The following is a 26,992-nucleotide window of genomic DNA, read 5'->3' as shown; positions in this document are numbered from 1 at the left end:
ATGTTATTCTTGGGTTCTGAATCATCAATCTTTAGGAGTACTTGTATCTGACTTAATTAAATTCTTTCTTTCAGTGTTCAGCAATTTCCCATTTTTCTCACACATTTATGTTTCCTTACAATCCAAAAGAAGGCTGTTCTGTCCACCAAGTTGACATCATCCTGTACTCCCACTTACTTCCATGTAGCAAACAAGAGAAAATCAGCAGATGCTGAAAATCCGAGCAACACACCCAAAATGCTGGAGGAACTCAGCAGGTCAGGCAGCATCTATGGAAAATAGTACAGTCAACGTTTCGGGCTGAAACCCTTCGGGCAGGACTGGACTGGACTTCCATGTAACCCTCTTTTTCTTATATATACCAACATCTCCTCAGCCACTCCTGCAAATTTCAAAAGACTTACCAGATTATGCTTACCTGCTATCATTGTAGGATGAAACTAACAGTTCCTCCTTAAACACACACACATTAATGCTGAGGGTATGCTCGTAAACACATTCTAATGTAATTGTTCTGATCTTGTCTGATGGTCCCTAGAACTTTACTGCTAATAAAGAAACAAACTTTTTGTTGAAGAGTAAAGAAATAATCAGGGCCCTACAGTCCTTTGACATTGATACATCTGGAGCCCGGGAAGTAATTGGCTCATCCATTTTGTACTTAGTGACACACACAAAATGCTGGAGGAACTCAACAGGCCAGGCAGCATCTAGGAAAAGAGCGAACAGTTGTCATTTCGGGCCAAGACCCTTTTTTTGTGTTTGTATTTAGTGGTTGCATTTTTTGACTTTATTTTTTCTTTCTCAATGACAGATTGGTTGGTTTCCCTCAACGTACGTTGATGAGGAAGGAATGCCATGATTGGTGGATGCAATATCGCCCATTCCAGAAGAACACGGCATGCACATCTGATGTCCAAACCCAGAGAGTGCCGATGGCAAAGTTTTTCATGACCCTTACTGCTTTTTCTGTTGATACCTTTCCTAACTTTCAGACTGATAGCCAATAGTATCCAATTGTTGTATATAAGTTCCTTTTACAGAAAAAGAACAAATAATTTTCAGTAGTGTGTGCAGAGGCATGAGTGTACTTTGTGTGGAAATGTGTGTGTATGTTTGTGTGCATTCCTGGGAGAAAGGGTTGCATGTGACATGAGAGTTTTTAGGATGTATGAGGTATTATTGATGTGTGCCTTTTAGTGTGAGAATCCTTTTTAAAATCATTGTACTTATTTTACCAATGCCACAATGTATGTGAATATTTTAAGGGACATTTTTAGGCCGTTGCCAATGTATATATTTGGGTTCATTGTGGGTTGAATGGAATTCTAGTTAAAGTTATCACTGAATTTGTTTAGGAATGAATTGAAAATGTAAATTGGTACAATTTTTTTTGCACTGTTAGCCTAGAGAATGCAGCTGGTTTGGAGAGAAACTGGGATAATCGGATTCCTGGTATGCTGCTTGTACAAACGAACCAGGACATGGATTTCAGTGCAAGTCACTGGAGTCTGGGGCAGAGAAGCTGACTGGACAGAGATTACAACTCAGACTGTAAATGTAAACTTAAAACAACAAATAAAAGCAATTGTTTCTTTTAACTTTCTATTTTTCTTGTGATGTGTGTCATGGCACATTCCAGCATTTAAAACCATAACACTCGAGTTCTAGTCAAAAGTGAGGTAAGTTACAAAAGTCAGTTTATGACAAAGACAAGAAATTCTGCAGATGCTGGAAATCCAAAACAACACACACAAAATGCTTGAGAAACTCAGCAGGTCAGGCAGCATCCATGGAAAGGAATAACAGTCGATGTTGCAGGACTGAGAAGGAAGGGGGAAGATATCTGAATAAAAAGGTGGGGGGGAGGGGAAGGAAGTTGGCTAGAAGGTGAAGCTAGATGGGTGGGGAAGGTCAAGGGCTGGAGAGGAGAGTGGACCATAGGAGAAAGCAACCCAGGAGGAAGTGATAGGCAGGTGAGAAGAAGTGGAAGGTCAGAGGGGGGAATGGAAGAAGGGGTGGGGGGAGAAATTTGTTCACTGGAAGGAGAAAGCAATATTTATGCCGTCAGGTTGGCAAGTACCCAAACAGAATACAAGTTTTTGCTCCTCCACCCTGAGGGTGGCCTCATCTTAGCACAAGAGCATTGGAGAGTCAGTTTGTGTTCATGGAATCGTACAGCAATACAGCATGTATAGAGGCCCTTTGGCCCAACAAGTTGATGCCAGCCTGGTTGCCCACCCAGCTATTCACAATTTCCTACGTTTGGCCCATATTTCTCCAAGATTCGTCCCTCCAGGAAACTACCCAGCCACTTTTTAATTGATACTGTTGTACCTGTCTCAACCACTTCTTCTGCCAACTTGTTCCATAATACTCACCACTCTGTGCGAAAAATGTATTCCTCAAGTCTGTTTTACATCTTTCCCTTTTCACCCTAAATCTACGTTCCCTAGTTTTGGACTTCCGACCTTGAGGAACAGACTGTTATCATCCACCTTATCAATGTCTCTCATAATCTTAAACATTTATATAAGGCCAGCTATCAGTTTCCTACGTTGCAAGGAATAAGGAGAAATCCTGGCCAACCTCTCCCTGTAACTTGGGCCTTTCAATCCTAGCAATATCTGCACAAATCTTCTCTACATTTTTCCAGTATAACCAGATCTTTTCTATAATAGAGCAACCAAAACTACATCAAGTACTTCAAGTGCAAGCTCATTAATGACTGCAACAGAATGCCTCACATCTTAGGGATGGTTCTAGAGACTGAAAAATTTCTAATGTCACTCCGATCTTAAGAAGGGAGGGAGGTTAGCAAAAGAAAGGAATTTATATGTTGGTTAGCCTGACTTCAGTGGTTAGTAAGATTTTAGAGCCCAGTATCAAAGATGAGGTGTCAGGATATTTGGAAGTACATGATAAAATAAGTCGAAGACAGGCAGAATAGGTGGTCAGTGAATGTTGTTTATTTGGATTTTCAGAAAACTTTTGAGAAGGGGCTGCACATGAGGCTGCTAAACAATACAGGAACCCATGGTATTTACAGGAAAGGAACTAGCGTTCATAGAAGGTTGGCTGACTGGCTAAAGGCAAAGAGTGGGAATACAGGGGACCTTTTCTGGTTGACTGTTGGTGATTATTGTCGCTACTTAGGGGTCGTGCTGGATCTGATACTTTTTACGTTATATGTTAATGATCTGGATGATGGTTTTGTGGCCAAGTTCATGGAGAAGGAACAGGCAGTGTTGAAGCAGGGAGTCTGCAGAAGGACGTGAAGAGATTGTGTGAAAGAATAAAGATGTGGCAGATGAAATACAGAGTGCTGAAGTTTATAGACATGCACTTCGATAATTTGATAGAAGAAATAAAGGAATATATTCTAAGCAGAGTGAATTCAGAACCTGGAGGTACAAAGGGACTTGGGAGTCCTAGTGCAGGATTTCCTAAAGGTTAACTTGCAGGTTGAGTTGGTAGTAAGGAAGGCAAATGTAAATTACCCTTCATTTCAAAAGGACTAAAATAGAAAAGCAAGGGTAATGGAGAGGCTTCCCAAGACATTGGTCAAACCATGTTTAGAGTATTGTGAGCAATTTTCAGCCCCATATCTAGAGAAGGAAGTGCTAGCATTGGAGGGTCAAGAGGAGATTTATGGGAATAATCCCAGGGAGGAAAGGGTTAACATATGAGGAGAGTTTAATGGTTCTGGGCCTGTAGTCACCGAAATATAGGATTAGGGAAGATCTCATTGAAATCTGCGGAATATAGAAAGGCTATGATACAGTGGATATGGAGGGAATGTTTACATTCCAGGAGGGGACAGCCTTGGAATAAAAGGACATCCCTTCAGAACAGAGGAATTTTTTTTAGCCAGAGTGTGGTGAATCTGTGGAATGCATTGACATGGATTGCTGTGCAAGGCCAAGTCGTTGGGTATACTTAAAGCAAAGGTTAATAGTTTACTGACTAGAAAGCTCCTTTTCCATCACTATCTTAAACCTAATAGGGTTCTGGTCACTAGAGCTAAGTGCTCACTATTGTCATTTCAGATACTTGCCCTGCTTTAAGAGGAAGTCCTCTTGAGAAGGGCCCTCTATATATTGACTCAGGAAGGTTTCTTGGACACATTGTCCAAATTCTACCCTATTCAGACCCTTAACACTCTGGGTGGCCCAATTAATACCAGGGAAATTAAAATCTCCCACTAACCTATCCCTATTACAACCCTGTGTGCCTCTCACACCTGAAAGATGTCTACTTTGGGACACGGCTGTCAATCTTGTCCTCCTCTCAGTCATGTTTCTGTTATGGTTATAACATCTCAGCACCTAAAGCCAACCCACACTCTTGAGTTCATTTGCCTTATCTGTGTTAAGCCCCATGCATGCAGTTTCACTGAGCATGCTTTCCCCTCTCAATACTATGCCTATGTTTGATTACTTCACTTGCTCTCTTGGTCAATGAAAGTCCCATTTCATAATTCAATGACGACGAGACATTATTCGAGAAGGAACCTTGCAAGGCCACCACACCCAACCCATTCAAAAAGGATTACGATACGGAATAATCCTATTTATTACATCAGGTTTTCTTCTTTATCAGCCCTTATTTGCCTCGAAGGTATATCCTTGTTTATCGCTATTTCTCTTTGATCAATAACAATAAGCTTCTCATACCTACAATCCTACTAACATTCTCAGCTTGTGAGGCAAGCTCAGGCCTCGACCTACTAGTGGCTACAGCTAGCACCCACGGCTCAGACACATTAAAAAACCTCAACCTATTGCAATGTTAAAAATCATCATCCCCACAATTATGTTATACCCAATCTCATGACTTACTCCTAAAAAATGACTATGAACCACCTCTATCGCCCACAGCCTTCTCATCGCAATTAACTAGCTTACACTGATTCAAATGAAACATGGAAATTGGCTGAGATTTTTCCAACTTTCACTTAGGAGTTGACCCCCTATCATCCCCACTACTTGTATTAACTTGCTGACTCCTCCCACTAAGTTAAGACCCCATTAAGCTGTCATACGCTCTCATGTTTAAAAACATCATTCACGAAAGTAACTTTATACAAACAGAATTTTTGACCTCACGACAGTTAAGGCCCAAACTAGGATTAGATACCCTACTATGCTTAACCGTAAACATTGTTATAAACAAACTTACCTTAACACACCGCCTGAATACTACAAGCGCTAACTTAAAATCCAAAGGACTTGGTGGTGCTCCAAACCCACCTAGAGGAGCCTGTTCTATAACCGATAATCCGCGTTTAACCTCACCACTTCTTGCCCTTTCCACCTATATACCGCCGTCGTCAGCTCACCCTATGAAGGCATAACAGTAAGTATAATGACCTTTACCCTCAATACGTCGGGTCGAGGTGTAGCGAATGAAGTGGAAAGAAATGGGCTACATTCTCTTTCTACAGCACACGAACAGAAGCATGAAAAACTTCTTAAAGGTGGACTTAGCAGTAAGTAAACTTCAGAACATTATACTGAAACCGGCTCTTGAGCGTGCACACACCGCCCATCACTCCGTCACCAATGGTGAGACTCTTGGTAGTGTGGATGATCAGAGGGATCTTGGGGTACTCAGACCATAGGACATTCAAAGCCGCTGCGCAGGTTGACTCTGTGGTCGAGAAAGTATACGGAACATTGGCCTTCAACAACTGTGGGATTGAGTTTAGGAGCCGAGAGGTAATGTTCCAGCTCAACCCCACTTGGAGTACTGTGCTCAGTTTTGGTCATCCTGCTACAGGAAGGATGTGGAAGCCATAGAAAGGATGCAGAGGAGATTTACAAGAATGTTGTCTGAATTGGGGAGCATGCCTTATGAGAATAGGTTGAGTGAACTCATCCTCTTCTTTGGAGTGACAGAGGATGAGAGGTGACCTGATAGAGGTGTATAAGATGATGAGAGGCATTGATCGTGTGGATAGTCAGGGGCTTTTTCCCCAGGGCTGAACTGGCTAGCACGAGAGGGCAGTTTTAAGGTGCTTGGAAGTAGGTACAGGGGAGATGTCAGGGGTAAGTTTTTTTATGCAGAGAGTGGTGAATGCGTGGAATGGGACACCGATGATGATGGTGGTGGAGGTGGATGTGACAGGGTCTTTTAAGAGAGTCCCAGATAGGTACATGGAGCTTAGGAAAATAGAGGGTTATGGGTAACCCTAGGTAATTTCTAAAGTACACATTCAGCACAGCATTGTGGGCCAAGGGGCTTGTATTGTGCTGCAGGTTTTCTATTTTTCTATCTATTTCTAATCAGATCTTGTCGATCCAAATGCTGGAATACCTAGAATAACCTGTCACTGATGTAAGGCTCACTGGAATGTACTTAGTTCCCCTGTTCTTCATTCTTAGTAACATTATAAATGTAGCCACCCTCCAGCCTTCTGGAGCTTCACCCATGACAAAAATGATGCAAGTACCTCGGGAAGGATCTCCACCATTTCTTTCCCAGCTTCCCACAAGGTCAGAGGGTGCACTTGGTCTGGCCCTAGGGATTTATCCACAATGCACTTTCAGACAGCCAGTACTTCCTCTTTGGTAACTCGTGTGTAGCCCAAGGCATCACAACTTATTCATCTCAATTCCTCCTCTTCCATGATCTTCAGCACTGTACAATCTGATGAGAGATGTTCATTAAAAATCTGATCCTTAAAGTTTTCAATGACCACTAATTGACATGAACATTTGTCTATTGTCTTCCCATGTAGTTTCAATTGTACACAGAGTGCCCCACAAAAAATGATTGGTTTTGATGGCCTTACAGTATCTGTTGGACTCACTTTCAAGGACTCTACAACTTGTTCTCATTATTTATTTACTATTATTTTTTTTTTGTTTTTGCACAGTTTGCCATCTTTTGCACATTGGTTTCTTGTCAGTCATTGTTTGTGTGTAGTTTTTCATTGATTCTATGATATTTCTTTGCTCCACTGTGGATGCCTGCAAGAAAATGAGTTTCAGGGTAGTATTTGGTGACATATACATACTTGGATAATAAATTTTGATCTGTTGAAGTTGATTTGTGAACAAGTCTTATTTCCAGAAGGCTGATACTCATTTAAATCAATTTGCTATACATAATTTCATAACTCCATCTTTAACATCAACCGTGCATTTAGTTGAATCACAAGATAGGTTTGTCGAAGCAAATCTCTTCAAATTCGAGCTATCAATTTTCATTATTGCACCGATCATACAGGTTTTCTCTCAGGCTTTAGTGAAAAAGTATATACTATATACAAATGTGAAAAAGTTCAAAGTTCGTATCAAATTAGGAAACCTGAGACTCATTTTCTTGCAGGCACTTACAGAGAAAATAGAGTAGAATTTTATGAAAAATTATACCTAAACAAAGACTGACAACCAACCAATGTGCAAAAGGCAGATGGTGCAAATAAAAATAATGAGAACACGAGTTGTACAGAGTCCTTGAAATTGAGCCTGTAGGTTTTGAATAAGCTCAGAATAGTGACGAATTAAGTTATCTATGCTGGTTCCGGAGCCTGATAGTTGTAGAGTAATAACGGTGCCTAAACATGTCATATGGGATGTAAGGCTTCTATGCATCCAGCCCGGCAGTAGTTGCAAAAAGAGGCATAGCCTAGATGGTGGGCGCTCGGTTTTCTCATCGCTCCCCTGTAAAGGTACTCAATGGTAGGTGAGGGCTTTGTCTCTGTTGTACAGTACTAGAAAGTATCCACCAGTGTCTGTAACCGTCTCTGTTCCTGGGCCTTGATGTTTCCATACCGGTTAGAACACTCTACTGTGCATCCACACCGTGTTCACTGCGCACTGAGTTCGTATTCAGACTTTGGTATCTATCACATGTGCGTCAAGACATGGAGTGAAATGAGTCGTTTGTGCTAATGACCAGCAGACCTATGCTGTGGGCAGCCTGTCACACATTCCGGCGCCAACATAGCATACCCACAATGTTCCACAGCACAAGCAAAAAACAATAAGCAGTTCATATAAGCATTGGCTATTATTAAATTGAAAATATATTTAGCCATATTAGTCCTGACGAAGGATCTCGGCCCGAAACGTCGACAGTGCTTCTCCCTATAGATGCTGCCTGGCCTGCTGTGTTCCACCAGCATTTTGTCTGTGTTGTTTTAGCCATTTTTGGATTCTTGGTTGATGGGATTAATTTGAATCAGTATAGATATTATTCTAATATTTTGGCCTATTTATATAAGCAATACTGGAAAGAACTGCATTTATCCCCCCCCCCCCCCAAAAAAAAAACGCAAGCTCAGCCAGGAACATCCAGAGAATTAAAACATTCGATGGGAGTGGCCGAACTTTGACGTAGAAAGCAATATTATTCAGATACTGAAAACGTGTTTCGGGAACAAGTTTCAGTAGATCAAGCGGCGGTCGTGGAGAGATAAACAGAATTATCAACTAAATGTGGCGGCTCGCGTTCGGATTGTGGTTGCAATAGCCAATACCCAGTCAGGAAAGAGGTACTGTACTGGGGCTTCTAGAACACCAACGGGATCAGAGGCATGGGCTAGAAGATGCAAGTCCCCCGAAAGGGCGGGTTTTACTCCATTAACTTCCCAGATCCCGTTTCCAATTCCAGTCAAATCTCAATCCTGGGACGTGACAGCCGGCCGTTTAGAACAACTTTTAATTCGGCATTTAACACTACTTGGTCCGTGCTTTGCGGTGGTTGTTCGTCTTGCCCCACGGTGACAGCAAACCTGTGCGGGAGAGATTTTTAAGTGGAAAAGCCATTGCACTGGGGCAGTCCCACTCTGTCGACCTCGGAAGTTCGGTACAAACTGCGCTCGTCCTCGGTGGATGACCATGACGTCCCGGGTCTTGTCTTGCCCTTCGCTCCTCACGAGCGCTGCAGGACCGCCTTCCTGGCCGCTGGGTCTGCGCTTGGAGCCGACTTCGCACGCTGGTTCTGGCATCTTACCGGGGTGTAAAGCCGCCGGCTACCCTCACCTGGTTTAGTCCGCCTGTGGAAGCGGTGTTACTTCTACAGGCTGTTGCGTGCAAACGGCTACTTGGAGCCACAAATGAGAGCCGAGTGTCCGGTGGGGACCAAAGGTGAGTGAGCTGCCCCGGAATGGACACAAACCCTTTTACCAGAGCTGCTACCCCTCCCTTGGACACCCTATACACTCCCGTGTTTAGGTTCTATCTTCTGAATGATTTTATTTTAGTTTGCGGCTTTCCGTCGTTGTACGCTCGACTTTAGCTTAATTTCAGTGGCGTTGTGTTTGTTTTTAGTTCGTGCGATTGAAAGCTTGATGATGTGGCGTTTAATAAATCGAAGACTGTTGGTGTTGGCTTGTTTTCCGCGCGAGTGTTCACCAATCCCAGCTTTGAGAAGTGAGGACGGAGAACGGGTGTAACCCCTCGGGAAAGCATTGCGTAGAGTGCGGGTTGAGTAACCTCTGGATGGGGCTGACCCTCGCGATTTACGTCGTAAAGGTCCAAAGGTCCCCCCCACCCCCCGGACACTCAGCCAGCGCGACCCCCTCCCTCCCTGCCCGGGCCCAGCTGCGTTCAGTCGCTGATGCGTACGGGGCGGGGTTAGGTCCCGGTGCTGGTTAGAAAGCAGGTGAGGAGAGGGTAGCCGGGAGAGAGGAGGGAAGCTCCGGCCGCGGGACCGGACAGCAGTTCGTGTCGCCTCGCAGGGACTGATGGCACTGGGTGTGGGAGAGAACGCGAGACTGCGAACGGGCTTCGGGGCTATAGACTCGCCTTACTCCAGAATGCTGTTGCTTTCTTCCATTGTTTGCATGATGTGTGTTTTTTTCTCTCTTCACATTGGCTGTCCGTCTTTTTTTTTCCCGGGTTTCACACAAAATGTTGGAGGAACTCAGCAGGACAGGCAGCATCTATGGGAATAAAGGTACAGTCGGCGTTTCGGGCCGAGACCCTTCAGCAGGACCGGAGAAAAAGATGCGAGGGGAGTAAATGGGCGGGGAGAGGGGAGGGAGAAATCTCCTGCTGAAGGGTCCCGTCCCGAAACGTTCCGAAATGTACTTTTCCATAGATGCTGCCTGACCTGCTGAGTTCCTCCGCCATTTTGTGTGAGTTGCTTTGGATTTCCAGCATCTGCCGATTTTCTCTTGTTTCATTCGAGTTTCTTGCTTTGTGGCTGCCTGTGAGCAGACGAACTTCAAGGTTCTATAATTTATACCCAATTTGAGACTCTTTGCCCCCGTTGAGAATGGTAGTGGGGACCAGACCCTGCATAATTCACCCCCTCCCGCTCGGATGCAGCCTTGCTAGTTCGGGGACCGCGCCATCACATACTCTCTGGTTCCTGATACGGACGTTCTCTCCCACCTCAAATCTCAGGGTTTCTGAGACCGACACTCCTCCCCTCGATTTTCTGACCCATTCCTGCACCTTACTGCCGTTCACCCCATCCATCAGTCACACTCCCGATCTCCCTCTCCCCCATCTCTCTCATCTCCCTCTCACCACCGATCTCTCTCACCACCCCAAACCTCAATCTCCATAGCTCCTGTGTATCTTCCTCTAGCCCCCTCAATCTTCCTACCCTGCCGATCTCCCTAACCCCACTCAATTTCCCTCACCCCCTTCTAATTCCACCAACTTCATTCGTGTCCCTCCATCCCACTCCTCATTCTAACACCCCCTGCAGATCTCCCTCACCCCCCCCCCCCCAATCTGCCTAGCTTTCCATAGAACACTACGGCACAGTACAGGCCCTTCAGCCCTCCATGTTGTGCCGACCCATATAATCCTTAAAAAAAGTACTAAACCCACACTACCCCATAACCCTCCATTTTTCTTTCATCCATGTGCCTGTCCAAGAGGCTCTTAAACACCCTTAATGTTTTAGCCTCCACCACCATCCCTGGCAAATCATTCCAGGCACTCACAACCCTCTGTGTAAAAAAACTTACCCCTGATGTCTCCCCTAAACTTCCCTCCCTTAATTTTGTACCTGTGGTGTTTGCTATTGGTGCCCTGGGAAACAGGTACTGACTATCCACCCTATCTATGCCTCTCATAATCTTAGACCTCTATCAAGTCCCCTCTCATTCTTCTACGCTCCAAAGAGAAAAGTCCCAGCTCTGCTAACCTTGCTTCATATGACTTGTTCTCCAATCCAGGCAACATCCTGGTAAATCCCCTCTGCACCCTCCCCATAGCTTCCACATCCTTCCTATAATGAGGTGACCAGAATTGCACACAATACTGTTAAGTGCGGTCTCACCAGAGATTTGTAGAGTTGCAACATGACCTCTCTACTCTTGAATTCAATCCCCGTTAATGAAGCCTAGCAACCCACAGGCCTTCTTAACTACCCTATCAACCTGTGCAGCGACCTTGAGGGACGTATGGATTTGAACCCCAAGGTCCCTTTGTACATTCAGACTCTTAAGTAACCGACCATTAATCCTGTACTCAGTCTTCTGGTTTGTCCTTACAAAATGCATCACCTCACACTTGTCCGGATTGAACTCCATCTGCCATTTTTCTGCCCAACTCTGCATCCTGTCTATATCCTCTTGTAACCTTCGACCACCTACAGCTCCATCCACAATTCCTCTAATCTTCGTGTCATCTGCAAACTTACTCACCCATCCTTCTGCCTCTACATCCAGGTCATTTATAAAAAAAAAAAAATCACAAATAGCAGGGGTCCCAGGACAGATCCCTGCGGCACTCCACTAGTCACCGACCTCCAGGCAGAATACTTTCCTTCCACAACTACCCTCTGCTTTCTTCCTTTAAGCCAATTTTTTAATCCAAACAGCCAAGGTTCCACTTATCCCATGCCTCATGACTTTCTGGATGAGTCTCTCATGAGGGACCTTGTCAAATGCTTTGCTAAAGTCCATGTAGACCACATTGACTGCCCTACCCTCAATTTCTTTTGTTACCTCTTCAAAAAACTCAATCAGGCTCGTGAGGCATGATCTTCCCTTCACAAAGCCATGTTGACTATCCTAGAGTAGAATATACTTCTCCAAATGATCGTAGATCCTATCCTTAAGAATCCTTTCCAGTAGTTTGCATACCACCAACGCAAGATTCACCAGTCTATAGTTCCCAGGTTTCCCCCTATTACCTTTTTTTAAACAAGGGAACTACATTTGCCATTCTCCAGTCCTCCGGCACTTCCCCTGTAGCCAAAGAGGATTCAAAGATCATAGCTAATGCTCCAGCGATCTCTTCTGTCAATTCCCACAACAACCTGGGGTGTATCATATCTGGCCCTGGAGATTTATCAATCTTAATGTTTTTAAGAAGATCCAGCACTTCTTCCTTAATCTCCACATTGTCCAGCACACAGGCCCGCTCTACTTCAACCTCATCCTGATCAAGATCCTTTACACTTGTGAACATTGAAGCAAAGTATTCATTTAGGACCTCCCCAACCTCTTCTGCCTCCAGGCACATGTTGCCCTCTTTATCCTTTAGCGGTCCCACCTTCATTCTCATCCTCCTCCTATTCTTCACATACGCATAGAATGCCTTGGGGTTCTCCTTAATCCTACATGCCAAGGCCTTCTCATGCCCCCTTCGAGCTCTCCCAAGTCCTTTCTTTAGCTCCTTCCTGGCTACCCTATATTTCTCATAAGCCCCTCCTACTTCCTGCTTCTTATATCTAACATATGCTTCCTTTTCCCTCTTGACGAGTTGCCTCATGTTTCGTCAGCCATGGCTCCCTTTTCCTACCATTTTTTCCTTGCCTCAGTGGGACAAACCTATCCTGAACCCAGCTCAAGTGGTCCCTAAACTTCTCCCACATTACTTCTGTGCTTTCCCCTTTGAACATCTGTTTCCAATTTACTCTCGCTAGTTCCTGCCTCATCCCTTCAAAGTTAGCCCTTCCCCAGTTAAGCACTTTACCATTTCGTCTGATTTTATCCCTTTCCATTGCTATGCTGAAGCTAAGGGAGTTGTGGTCACTCCCACCAAAATACTCCCCCACCAAAAGATCTGTCACCTGACAAGGTTCATTACCCAGAACTAGATCCAGTATAGCCTCTCCTCTCGTCGGCCGGTCCACATACTGTGCCAAGAATCCTTCTTGAACACACCTAACAAATTCAGCCCCAACTATCGCCCTTGCACTCAGGAGGTGCCAATCAGTGAAGGAAGTTGAAATCACCCATAACTACTACCCTGAAATTCCTGCACCATTCTAAAATCTGCCTGCTTATCTGCTCCTTGGTGTCCTGAGGGCTATTTGGGGGCCTACAGACTACTCCCAGCACAGTGATTGATCCCTTCCTATTTCCGACTTCCACCCAGACTGACTGTGGACACTCCTTCTGCAGCGTCCTCCCTTTCTACAGTCGTGATACTACCCTGACCTGCAATGCCACTCCCCCCCTTTTCTACCCCCCATCCTATTCCTTTTAAAACAGCTGAACCCCGGGACCTGCATCATCCAATCCTGCCCTTCATCCAACCAAGTTTCAGTAACAGCCACGACATCGTAGTTCCATGTACTAATCCATGTTCTAAATTCATCCTCCTTGTTCCTAATACTCCTAGCATTGAAATAGACACATTTCAACCCCTTTAACGTCTACAATTATGTTCTGTCCCCTGCCTGTCATTCCTCATCAACTCAGAACTCTTAGCATCATGCCCTTGTTTTACCTTAATCCCTGCACATTCTGATTCCCACCCCCCTGCCAAACTAGTGTAAACCCTCTCCAACAGCTCTATCAAACCTGCCCGCCAGGATATTGGTCCCCCTGGGATTCAAGTGCAACCCGTCCTTTTTGTACAGGTCACACCCGCCCCAAAAGAGGTCCCAATGATCCAGAAATCTGAATCCCTGCCCCCTGCTCCAATCCCGCAGCCACTCATTTATCCTCCACCTCATTCTATTCCTATTCTCACTGTCGCGTAGCACAGGCAGTAATCCCGAGATTACTACCTTTGAGGTCCTGAATTTCAACTTCCTTCCTAACTCCATGTAGTCTTCTTTCAGGACCTCTTCCCTTTTCCTACCTATGTCATTGTTACCAATATGTACCATGACCTCTGGCTGTTCTCCCTCCTACTGCAGGATATCTTGGACGCAATCAGAAACACCCCGGACCCTGGCACCTGGGAGGCAAACTACCATCCAAGCTTCTTACCTGCGTCCATAGAATCGCCTGTCTGAACCCCTGACTATAGAGTCCCCTATCACTACTGCCTTCCTCTTCCTTTCCCTACCCTTCTGAGCCAGAGGCGCGGCCACTGTCGCTTCCCCCAGGAAGGCTGTCCTCCCCCCCCCCAACAGTACTCAAGCAGGAGTACTTATTGTCAAGGGGTACAGCCACAGGAGTACTCTCTGGTACTGGACTCTTCCCCTTCCCTCTCCTGACTGTGACCCATTTCACTTTATTTATTTATTTATTTATTTATTTTATTTATATATTTTTTTTATATACAGCTGCATGGGCCAACGATTGCTCTGAACAGGAAATTTCCATACGGTCCGTAAACTGCACGGCACCTTAAATGTTTTCTAATATGCATACCAAATTCATTTATTATTTATCACGGCTACAGCTGAACAAAACAACTTTCCCCTGGGGTCAAGGTGTAAAACATGCACGGCACACTCAAAATAGCAAGCAGAAAGAACTCTCAGTTACACAAAAAACACGCATATACAGTCCAAGAACCTAAGCGACATGTCCCGCAAATTGATGTACAGATCCCGGCGACCCAGCCTGTCATCCATCAATTGAACACTGGAGAACAGCATCGACGGGAGAGGCCAGCTCGCCCCCCCCCCCCCCCCCCCCCCCCCCAACTAAGCACCAATGCCAGGCTACAGCACCTCCGGCGTCCCCTCACCTGGCAGGCAAGCCCACATCTGACATTAGAAATGTCCAACACGGTCTTATGATCACAGGAGAAATATCCAAGACAGTCTCCCACGGTAACACCGCACGCTGCTTTTGCGCGCCAACTACGGCAAGAACACAATCTATACTCAGGTCAGCTCCACCGAACCTAGTCCAGCTCCTTTGACACCCCAGCCGGCTACTCCGATCAACGACCAGCGCACTGATACGGTACGCCTGCTGTACCCAAAGTTTTCGGAGTCCTGAAGAGTCTTACGATCATTTAAAAAATTACCAAATTTAAAAAACCTTTAGTTGGCCCCCGAGGGCACGCTGTGTCTGTCCGCACTGCCACCTGACGGGAAGGACAATGAATGTTTAGAATGAAAATTGAAAAATCACACACTTTTTTTGTTTATTAATTGGAGGTGTAATTAAATATAGTGCAACAAAGAGAATCTTTCACGTTTAGTAAACTTTTTCTTGTATGTTTTCATTCGTGCTGTATGGTAACAGGTTGTGCGCACGGGAGCATTTTAGTTACTGCGCGGCCATTAATGCATTTCACCTACTGCGCGGCTTAGATGGAACAATGCCCCTCAAACTCCTTTACTCCCTCAATTTCCCTCACTACACTCACCTCCCTCAATTTCCCTCACTCTCTCAATCTCCAGATGTCCCTCATCTACCCCATCTCCCATTCACTCCACTCCCCTCATTCTCTTCCCTTCCCTCCCTTTTCCTCACTCTCTCCTTCCTCCAACCTCCTCTATGGGTCTGAGATACACTACTACCAAGTTTCATTATGTCCCAAGGTTCCTACCATTTCCTTGCTCCCACCCCACTTGTCATAAGATGGGCATTGAGAGCAGACTCAAATGCAAGACACAGACACTGAAGTACTAGGGACAGGACTGGATGTGTCAAGAAAGCAACAGAGCTGGGGAAGAAACGACCCTGGACAAGACACAGGCCCTGGACGAGACTAGGATACAGGCCCTGGACGAGACTAGACCAGGAAAGCAGGACCTGGACGAGGAATAGGAACTTAGAACCTGGACAAGGACTCCGAGCCGGAGATTGGATAGGGACCCAGAACCTGGGTCTTGACTCAGACTCAGACTCCGGATCTAGGTGAGGACAAGATGTGGCAAGGCAACAGGACGATGTGGGGCCTGGACACAGGACTCCTGGGCTGGATGAGGATATGAAGCTCAGCCTTGGTCTCGGGAGACAGGTATGTGGAACACAGAGCCAGGACCCCTCCAACAGTCAGACTTACCTAGCAAAGGTGAGGACACAATGAGACAGTTCCAAACAACAAAAGACAGTTCCTTATCTAGACACAGCAAGGCTCCAGTCTTGCTCCAGCAGTAGAACTTGATGGCAAGAATAGGTGAGGCTCCAGGCGAAGGGTAGCAGAAAGAAAGGGAAATGAAGGGAACAGTCCAGCCTCAGGGTAACAGCAAAGACGGCCAGGCTTACTCAACAGAGGCGAGGATAGGATACCGACAAGGCAAACCAGCAACCACACTCAAACCCAGGGCCACTTATATTCCCAGCTCCAAGACGAGCATCAGGTGCCTGTGATTAAGCCCAACTGAAACAAGGGAGAGCCGGAAGACCCGGAGTCCGGAGTCTATGGACCAGACCGTGAACTGGAACGCGGACTTTACGGACCGGACCATGACACCACCTAGCTTTGGAGTCCATATGAGACATCATTGGAGGCCCCTATTCTTGCAGACCCTCCTTTATTAGGGAAACTGTTAACTTGCTTGTTCATTTCTCATTCACACATCTAGAAGCCGGAGCTCAACAACTTTACCAACCAGTTATGACACTGAGTGTGTCAGAATGACTCTGACTTTCTGGCCATGTTTGTGGGAGGAGATCATTTTATACTTTCTCAATGGATGTCATAGGTGTTAGGGTTAGGTACTGGTCAAAGTGAATCTTGAATATTGGAAGCCCTGAGTCTGTGTATGCATTGATCAGCATATTTATGGAGGTGGTGACATGTTGATCCAGGGACTTTGTACTAAACAATTGTTGTTCATTCACCTGATAGCTGATGAACAGAGTTCTGATGCACAATTCAGAGTCACACAAAAATCATGGCAGGAAGGGAGGCTTTTATGCCCATTGAACCAATCAAAGGAGCCCTGCAAATTCTTGCTTTTCAAGTACTTATCCCGTTTGAATCTGCAACCACTGATAATCCCAGCATTCCAGACCCTAGCCACTCATAATGCCCGAAAAGTTTTATCTTCACATCACTTTACACTGTTTGCCTGACACCTTCAATCTATGTCCTCTAGTTTTTGATCTTCCCCACAGTGGGAAGTTTCTCTCCATGTAGGGGGTCTTTGTGTCTTTAAACCATAAGACATTGGGACAGATTTAGGCCATTCAGCCCATTGAGTCTGCTCTGCCATGTGATCATTTCCATTTCCCTCTCAACCCCATTCTCCTACTTTCTCCCCATAACCTTTCACGCTATCAACCTCTACCTTAAATACAGTCATTGACTTGGCCTCCACAGTTGCCTGTGACAATGAATTCCACAGATTCACCACCCTCTGGCTAAACAAATTCCTCCTCATCTCTGTTCTAAATGGATGTCCCCCTAGACTAAGGCTGTGCCGTCTGGTCTTAGAGTTCCCCACTATAAGAAACATCTTCTCCACATCCACTCTATGTAGGTTTTTCAACATTCGATGGGTTTCAATGAAGTATTTCCTCATTCTTCTGAATTGCAGTGAGTACAGGCCCAGAGCCATCAAACACTCATGTGACAAGCCTTTCATTCCTGGAATCATTTTCATGAACTTCCTTTGAAGCACATCCTTTCTTAGATAAGGGGCCCAAAACCACTCTCAGTACTCTAAGTGAGGCCTCAGCAGTGCCTTAAAAATCCTAGGCCCCAGACAGTCCTTTTAGGTGAGGCACCACTTCACCTGCAAGTCAACTGGGGTGATATACTGTATCCGGTGCTCCTGATGTGGCCATTTATACATTGGGGAGACCCGCCGCAGACTGGGAGACCGTTTCGCCAAACACCGGCGCTCGGTCCTCCAGCAGTGGCGGGATCTCCCTGTGGCCACACACTTCAATTCCACAGACCACTCCCACTCCGACATGTCTGACCATGGCCTCCTCTACCGTCAAGATGAGGCCACACGCAGGTTGATGGAGCAATACCTTATCTCCCGCCTAGGTAGCCTCCTACCTGCCGGCATGAACATTCAACTCACAGACCTCCGTTGATACCCCTGCCCCCCCTTACCCCCATCCCTATCTATTATTTTAGTCTGGTTCTCTTTCTCTTTTTTCCCCCCTCACTATAATCTCCCCCCCCCCCCCAGCCCTACCTTTCTTTCTCTTTAATTTCCCATAATTCTCCACCTTCCCCCTTGCCCATTTCCCTCCAGCCTATCACTTCCTAGCTCTCTACTTTATCCCTCCCCCCACTTCTTATCCCCCCTCGACCATCCCATGTTACTTCACTCCTGATGAAGGATTTCGGCCCGAAACATCGTCACTACCTCCTCCCATAGATGCTGTCTGGCCCGCTGAGTTCTGCCAGCATTTTGTGTTTTTATTAGAATTACCTCCTTGTTTTTTTAATATTCTAGTCCCCTTGAAATGAATGTTAACATTGCATTTGTCTTCCCCGCAACTGACTCAACCTACAAACTAGGAAATCCTGCACAGGACTCCCGAGTCCCTTTACACCTCAGATTTCAGAATTTTCTCCTTGTTTAGCGAATAGTCTACACTTTTATTCCTCTACCAGAGTGCATGACCATACTCTTCCTGGCACTGTATTCCATATGCCTCTTCTTTGCCCATACTCTTAATCTGTCTAAGTCCTTCTGTAGCCTCCCTAAAACTACCTAACCCTCCACTTACCTTGTATCATCCACAAATTTGGCCACAAAGCCATCAATTCCATCATCCAAATCATTAACATATACCGTAATGTAAATAGAATAGGTCCTTACACAAACCCCTGTGGAACACCCTTCATTCCCGCTCTTTGCCTCCCTCCAATCAGCCAATGCTCGATCCATACTAGTGGCCTCAAGTACCTGAAAATCTCATTCTTAGCAATTGACTCCAACATCTTCCCAACCGCTGAGGACAGGTTGACTGGCCTATAATTTCCTTTCTTCTGCCCCCCTCCCTTCTTAAAGGGTGGAGTGACATTTGCAATTTTCCTGTCCTCTGGAACCATGCAGAATCTAGTGATTCTTGAAAGATCATTACTAATGCCTCTACAATCTAAGTTATCTCTTTCAGAACCATCGGGTGTAGTCCATCTGGTCCAGGTGACTTACCTACCTTCAGACCTTACAGCTTCCCAAGCATCTTCCCCATGATAATAGCAACTACACTCACTTCTGCCCCCTGACACTCTTGAACTTCCGGCATACTGCTACTGTCTTCCACAGTGAAGACTGATGCAAAATACTTCTTCAGTTCATCCTCCATTTCCTTGTCCCCCATTACTACCTCTCCAGCATTGTTTTTGATATCCACTCTTGCCTCTCCTTTACTCTTCACATAATATAAAAAAACATTTGCATCCTCTTTTATATTACTGGCTAGCTTACCTTCATATTTCATCTTTTGTTCCTTATGGCTTTTTAGTTGCATTCTGTTGCTTTTTGAAAGCTTCCCGGGTCCTCTAATTTCCCATAGATTTTTGCTCTATTATATGCCCTATCTTTTGCTTTTATGTTTGCTTTGACTTCCCTTTTCAGCCTCGGTTGTGTCATCCTGCCTTTAGAGTGCCACTTCGTCTTTAGGATATATCTAACCTGCACCTTCTGAATAACTCCTGGGAACTCCAGCCACGCTGCTCTGCCATCATCCCTGCTAGTGTCCCCTTCCAATCAACTTTGGTCAGCTCCTCTCTCGTGCCTCTGTAATTCCATTTACTGATACAGTAATACTGATACATTTAACTTTAGCTTCTCCCTCTCAAACTGCAGGGTGAATCCTATCATATCATGATCACTGCCTCCTAAGGAGTCCTTTGCCTTAACTCCTTAATCAAATCCGGTCCATTACACAGGCACCCATTCCAGAATAGTTGATCCCCTAATGGGCTCAACCACAAGCTGCTGTATAAGGTCAGTTACTGTGCTCAGTTCTGGTCGCCTCACTATACGAAGGATGTGGGAACCATAGAAAGGGTGCAGAAGAGATTTACAAGGACATTGCCTGGATTGGGGAGCATGCCTTATGAGAATAGGTTGAGGGAACTCGGCCTTTTCTCCTTGGAGTGATGGAGGATAAGAGGTGAACTGATCGAGGTGTACAAGATGATGAGAGGCATTGATTGTGTGGGTAGTCAGAGGCTTTTTCCCAGGGCTGAAATGGCTAGCACGAGAGGGCACAGTGTTAAGTTGCTTAGAAGTAGGTACAGGGGAGCTATCGGGGGTAAGTTTTTTACTCAGAGAGTGGTGAGTGTGTGGAATGGGCAGCCGGCGATGGTGGTGGAGGTGGATACAACAGGGTCTTTTAAGAGACTCCTGGATAGGTACATGGAGCTCAGAAAAATAGAGGGCTATGGGTAACCCTAGGTAATTTCTAAGGTAAGGACATGTTCGGCACAGCTTTGTGGGTCGAAGGGTCTGTATTGTGCTGTAGATTTTCTATGTTTCTATGTCATCTTGTAGGCATTCTACAAATTCTTTCTCTTGGGATTCAAAATGAGCAACGATCTGATTTTCCCAATCTACCTGCATATTGAAATTCCCCATAAGTATTGTAACATTGCCATTTTGACATACCTTTTCTATCTCCCATTGTAATTTGTAGCTCACTTCTTGGCTACTGTTCAGAAGCCTGTATATAACTCTCATCAGGGTCTTTCTAACCTTGCAATTCCCTAACTCTACCCACAACGACTCTACATCTTCCGATCCTATGACACCTCTTTCTATGGATTTGATTGTATTTTTTTTTTACCAACAGAGCCACCCCATTGCCTCTGCCTACCTATCTATCCTTTCCATACAATATGTGTCCTTGGATGTTAAGCTCACAACTATAATCTTCTTTCTGCCTCAATTTGGCGATGCCCAGAATATCATACCTGCCAATCTCTGATTACACTACAAGATTATCTACCTTATTCCATATACTCTGTGCATTCAAATATAACACCTGTATTCTTCACCTTGTTTGATTTTGTTCCACTGTTACACTGCAACTCATCCACTGACTGCAAATTTGCCTGTCGTTCCTGACAATCTTACTACACATTACCTCTACCTGTATACCAGCTGCCCATCTTCAGCCCTAACACTCAGTTGCCCTTTGCACAGTTGAGTTACTGTTACCTTCTTGTCAGCTTGAACCAGTCTGGCCATTCTCCTCTGACCTCTTTCATTAACAAGGCATTTTTCCCCACTGAACTCTTGCTTGCTGAATTTTTTTGTTGTTCACCACCATTCTCTGTAAACTCTAGAGACTTGTGCGTGAAAATCTCAAGAAATCAGCAGTTTCTGACATACTCAAACCACCCCATCTAGCACCATCAGGATGCCACGGACAAAGTCACTTAGATCACATTTCTTCCCCGTTCTGATGTTTGGTCTGAACAGCAATTGAGCCTTTTGGCCATGTCTGCATGCTTTAATGTATCGAATTGCTGCCACATGATTGGCTGATTAGATATTTGCATTACTGAGCAGGGGTCCAGCTATATCTAATAATGTTGCTATATCTAATAACATTATCTAATAATGTTTCACTATGTTGTGAAAATTGTTATTTTGGGGCAGCAATAGAGTGCAATACATGAAAAATGAATGTAAGTTACAATAAGAAATATGAAAATATGTAGTGCAGAGAGCAAATTAGTAAGGTAGGGATCAAGGTTTCATGGACTGTTCGAAAATCTAATGGTAGAGGAGAAGAAGCTATTCCTAAAATGTTGAGTGTGTATCATCAGGCTTCTGTACCCATTGTATTGGCTCCCTTCCTGTTTACCCTGTATACCTCTGACTTTAGATACAACACTGAGGCATGTCATCTGCAGAAATTCTCTGAAGACTCAGCAGTAGTTGGGTGTATAAAGGGAGGACAGGAGGATGAACACAGGGCCCCAGTGGAGGACTTTGTCAAATGGTGCAAGCTGAATCATCTGCAGCTCAACATCAGTAAGACAAAGGAAATGGTGATAGATTTTAGGAAGGCTAAGTCTGCACTGCTCCCTGTAACGATCGATGGTGAGGACCTGCAAGTACCTAGGGGTGCATCTGGATGACAGACTTGAGTGGAGCATCAACACAGAGGCTGTGTACAAGAAGAGCCAGAGTCGCCTTTACTTCCTGAGGAGACTGAGGCCCTTTGGAGTATGCAGGCCTCTCCTTCACATGTTCTACCAGTCTGTTGTCCCCAGTACAATCTTCCATGTGTTGGTGTGCTGCAGCAGTGGCATCAATACGGGTGATGCCAACAGGCTCAATAAACTGATTAGAAAGGCTGGCTCTATTATAGGAGTCAAACTGGAGACATTGGAGGCTGTGGTAGAACAAAGGACCCTATGGAAAATCCTGGCAATTCTGGACAATGTTTCTCACCCTCTGCTTGCCTCCTTGGCTGAACAGTGGAGCATTTTTAGTAATAACTAAGACAACTACACTGATCCAAAGTGTTATATGAGGTCATTCTTACCTTCAGCCATTAGGTTCTATAATGAGTCAACCTGTAACTGGAAAAGTGATGACCCCCTCCTGTTAGACTGTTTGAGGTAACTTATTTTGCATTCTTTCTTACCTTTCTTCTAATATTTGAATATCTGTGCACTTGTAATGCTACTGCAACTCTGTAATTTCATTTGGGATCAATAAAGTATCTATCTATCTATCTATCTATCTACTAATGAGAAGAGGGAATGTCCTGGGTGGTGAGAGTCCTTAATAATGAATGCTGCCTTCTTGAGGCATTTCCTATTGTAGATGTCCTCGATGGTGGGGAGGCTAATGCCCATGATGGAGATGGGTAAGTTTACAACCTTCTGCAGCTTTTCTTCCAATCTTGTGCATTGCCATGTCTATATCAGATGGTGATACAGCAGTCAGAATATTCTCCATGATACATCTGAAGAAATTTGTTAGGGCATTTGGTGTCATACCAAATCTCCTCAAACTCCTAATGAAAGATATCCACTGGCGTGCCTTCTTCATAATTGCATCAATATGTTGGGCCATGAACATATTGTAGAGAGAATATTAAGTTCCCATTAGAAAATAATAAATACCTGCAGATGCTGGAAACATGAAATAAAAGCAGAAAATATTGGAAACACTCTGCAGGTCGGGTGGCATCTGTACAGAGCTAATGTTTCAGGTTGGGACTTCCCATCAAACTAATGTTTCCCTTCCTCAGAAGTTGCCTGATCTGCTGAGAGTTTCCAGTATTCTCCCTTCTAGTTTCAGCTTTTTGTAACTGCTGCAATATCACAATTCCATGTGGCTAGTTTTATATTGTGGCTGTGCGTGTATGTACCGGTGCACATGACAATAAACGTGACTTTGACCTTGGCTAACAGTGCATGTACCGGTACTTCAGCAAATTATTTACTGGGCCTCTTTGCAATCATGGGCAAAGCAACCAGAAAAAGTTATTCAAGCCTCTGAGCCTCTTATCTGAGATGAGGAGGAGACCGTTCGGTCTTTTTGAATGTTACATAGATACAGGAGTTGTCTTACTAGGAGCAGGAGGCAGAAAAAAAGTTAAATGACTGGAGGGTTGCAGGATTAAGGCTCCAGAAGAGAGGGGAATGGGAAAAGAAAAGCAAACTGAAGGGTACCTTAACCATCATTTCTTCCTTTAGCTGTCCCATTTTACCCTCTATAATGCCTATTAAAGTTATTTTTAATAGGCCTTCAGTAATATCATATACATACTTTCTTCTTTTTCCCTTCACCGCAATGTCCTCTGCAATACCTTTGAGCCTGTTACGGCTGTATTTCCATGCAAGAGGACAGATCTGAAGTAATCATTCCCCCTAATGGTTCTCCTCTTGCCCCTCCTCATCACCTGCTCTGTTGCCCCTCTTCCTTCCCTTTCACCCATGGTCTACACTCCTATCACCTTCCAGCCTCAACTCTTCCACCTGTCACCTCCCAGTCTCAGTTCACCCTCCTCCACCACCCACCTACTTTCCCCCTCACCTGGCTTCACCTATCACCTCTAGCTTGTACTTCTTCCCTTCCCTCAACCTTCCTATTCTGGCTTCTTCTCCTGTCCTGTTCAGTCCATATGTATGGTCTCAGCCTGAAACTTTGGCCGTTTATTCATCTTCAGACGTTTCTTTACCTGCTGGGTTCCTCCAGCATTTTGTGTTTGTTCCCCTTCAAATACTTCTTTATGTTTCTTTCTGAAATACTGCCTGTCCTGAGTATTTCCAGAATTTTCTGATCTTTGTTCATTTCCACTTTGAAGATACACTTATTGAATCTGGATAAAGAGGATTCCTTTATCAGCATAGACACTCCCCTCCTGCAACTGCCTAACCTCTTACAATTTGGCAATGCCTGTGATACATCTATTATTTGTTTGAAAGGACAGGTGAGATAAGACTATACACAAGTGCCAGATAGCGACGTGTGTAGCGGCACATTTAATAACATCAGAGTTGTATGTAATATATTTGTGCAAAAAGCTATATTACTGTAGCCAACTCTGCCCCATTTTATCTCTCATAATGGACCAGATTGACATTTTCTGCTTTAAAGCAGTCTATTTGGCGGGTGCTTGTCTGGCTAATTTCAGATTTGAAAAGGTGTCGGAAGGGACAAAAGGAGAGCATTATTCTTCATGGGAAGTGTTGACCTTACTGCTCAACAGCACCTTTGTGATGACAGTCTAGAACCTCAGTTGTGTCAAGGGTGTCATTCACGTTTAAATGGGAGGTTAAATAACTTTTACTGATGACATGCAATTATATAGCACCTTTTAGTATAATTCAAACATCATCAGTCAAAAATTGACATCAAACCACATGAGGTGTTACGACAGGTGCAAAGAACTACAAGGAGCACTGGCACAAGAAAGATCAGGGGCCCCCACCATCCAGGCCAAGCTCTCTACTCACCGTTACCTTCGGGAAGGAGGTACAAGAGCTTTAGGTTCCACACCACCAGGTTCAGGAACAGTCATTACCCTTCAACCATCAGGCAGTATGGATAACTTCACTCACCACAACTCTGAACTGATTCCACAACCAATGAACTCATTTTCAAGGACTTTACCACATGTTCTCAATATTATTTATCTATCTATCTATCTATCTATCTATATATCTATCTATCTATCTATTTATTTATTTATTATTGTTATTATTGTATTTGCATTTTGTCTTCTTTTGCATGTTGGTTGCTTGTCAGTCTTTGTGTGTAGCTTTTCATTAATTCTATTGTTTTTTTCTGCTGTGAATGCCAGCAAAAACATGAATCTCAGGACAGTATTTGATGACATATACAACCTTTGATAATCAATTTATTTTGAACTTTGAACTTGGCCAAAGAGCTAGGTAGGTGTTAGGAACATGTTAGAAACTGAGAGAAGAAGGGAAGTCCAGAGTTTTAATTGGGAATAATGAAAACCATCAGTACTAATGGTAAAAATGTGGGAGTGGGGAATGAAGCAGTGGAAAGGAGTGAGGATGTGGAAGGATTTAAAAACAAGGATGAGAACTTTTGAGTGGACCAGGAGTCACTAATCTAAGTTTTATTTTTTTTTGTTTTACAGTTGACCATGAGCTCCACTGCCTCTACTCTCCGAATAGCAACTTTCTGCAGGAGCTCCCAGAATTTCCTGACAAAATCTGGTCTACAATATTTCAGTTCAGCTTCACGGAATTTGACACCGGAAGGGAATGTGCCCAGCAATAAATCTCTCAAACAGGAGAAACTAGACAGGAAGGGTCCAACAAAATCATTGCCAAAATGCGCCGATGTTGTGGTGATGGGTGGTGGCAGCGTGGGCTGTCAAACGCTGTACCATTTGACAAAAATGGGGATGACCAACGTGGTCCTGCTGGAGCGTGACCAGCTGATGGCCGGCACTACTTGGCACACAGCTGGTAAGGATGAGGGTTGGGTTAGGGTGGGCAAGGGTGAGGTCAGAGTGCCAGAGGCAGTTTACATTTGCTAGTACAAAATGAATAGAGTGAAAGCCAAATGCTACTCAGTTGGGGTTAGAAGGAGAGCGTGGAGGAATATGTATCTCTCAGAGAACCATAATGAGTGCAGTGGATAGAAGGGAATGGGTGGATGTTGTATACCTGGATGTCCAAAGGGTGTTTGATAAGGTGCCACATAAAAGACTTAACCATATGATAAGGTTGCGTGGAGTTGGAGGTAATGTATTAGCATGGATGGATGATTGGTTAACTGATAGATGGCAGAGAGTTGTGATAAATGGGTATTTTTCTGGTTGGTATTAGTGGTGAGGGCAGACGCTAATGCTGGATTGGCAACCATTAATGATTTGGAATAGTAGACTGTGTGCCAATTTATGCTGATGGCACTAAATTGCATGGAAAGGCAAATTGTGCAAAAGATGTGGAGAGGCTGAAGAGAGATGTAGATAGGTTAAGTGGGTAGCAGTGGTCAGGCAGATGGAATACGTTGGTAGATGCAAGGTCATCCACTTTGAAAGAAAAGTAGAAGATCAGATTACTATTTCAGTGGCGGAAGATTGCAGTAGGCTGCTGTGCAGAGGGAATTGGGAATGCTTGTGCATGAATCACAAAAGGTTGATTTGCAGGTCCAACAAATTATTAAGAAGGCAAATGGCCTTTATTGCTAGAGGGATTAAATTTACGAGCAGGAGGTTATGCTGCAACTGTACAGGTGCAGGTGAGACCACATCTGGAGTACTGCATGCAGTTCTGGTCTCCTTCCTTGAGGAAAGGTATACTGGCTTTGGAGACTGTACAAATGAAGTTTACCAGGTTGATTCTGGAGAGGATGGTGGTAGCCTATGATGAGAGATAGAGTGCCTGAGACTATAGTCACTGGAATTTAGAAGAATAAGAGGGGATCTTATATAAAAATATAAAGTGATGAAAGGGATATATAAGATAGAGGTGGAAAATTGTTTCCACTGATAGGTGAGACTAGA

General features: G+C 44.6%; 2 protein-coding genes across 12 annotated transcripts in view; both read left to right on the top strand.

Moving 5' to 3' along the window:
• vav2 (vav 2 guanine nucleotide exchange factor) overlaps nucleotides 1-1,601 on the top strand; it is a 199,537-nt gene extending 197,936 nt beyond the window's left edge. For all 8 annotated transcript variants that reach the window (XM_073052261.1, XM_073052259.1, XM_073052255.1 and 5 more), the window contains one exon: nucleotides 815-1,601. In XM_073052261.1, the coding sequence (XP_072908362.1) occupies nucleotides 815-862 (48 nt within the window). In that variant the 3' untranslated portion in view covers nucleotides 863-1,601. The remainder of the gene's footprint in view (nucleotides 1-814) is intronic.
• A 6,764-nt stretch (nucleotides 1,602-8,365) lies between these two features.
• The window catches only part of sardh (sarcosine dehydrogenase), a 66,081-nt gene continuing 47,454 nt past the window's right edge, over nucleotides 8,366-26,992 (top strand). The window contains exons 1-2 of one of the 4 annotated variants that reach the window (XM_073052252.1): nucleotides 8,366-8,503; nucleotides 25,616-25,949. In XM_073052252.1, the coding sequence (XP_072908353.1) occupies nucleotides 25,622-25,949 (328 nt within the window). In that variant the 5' untranslated portion in view covers nucleotides 8,366-8,503; nucleotides 25,616-25,621. The other 3 variants (XM_073052254.1, XM_073052251.1, XM_073052253.1) reach the window with 3 other exon arrangements.

This window comes from Hemitrygon akajei, chromosome 7 (genome assembly GCF_048418815.1).
Source record: "Hemitrygon akajei chromosome 7, sHemAka1.3, whole genome shotgun sequence".
In the NCBI taxonomy this organism is placed as follows: domain Eukaryota; kingdom Metazoa; phylum Chordata; class Chondrichthyes; order Myliobatiformes; family Dasyatidae; genus Hemitrygon; species Hemitrygon akajei.
This window is presented reverse-complemented; position numbering and strand designations above follow the sequence as displayed.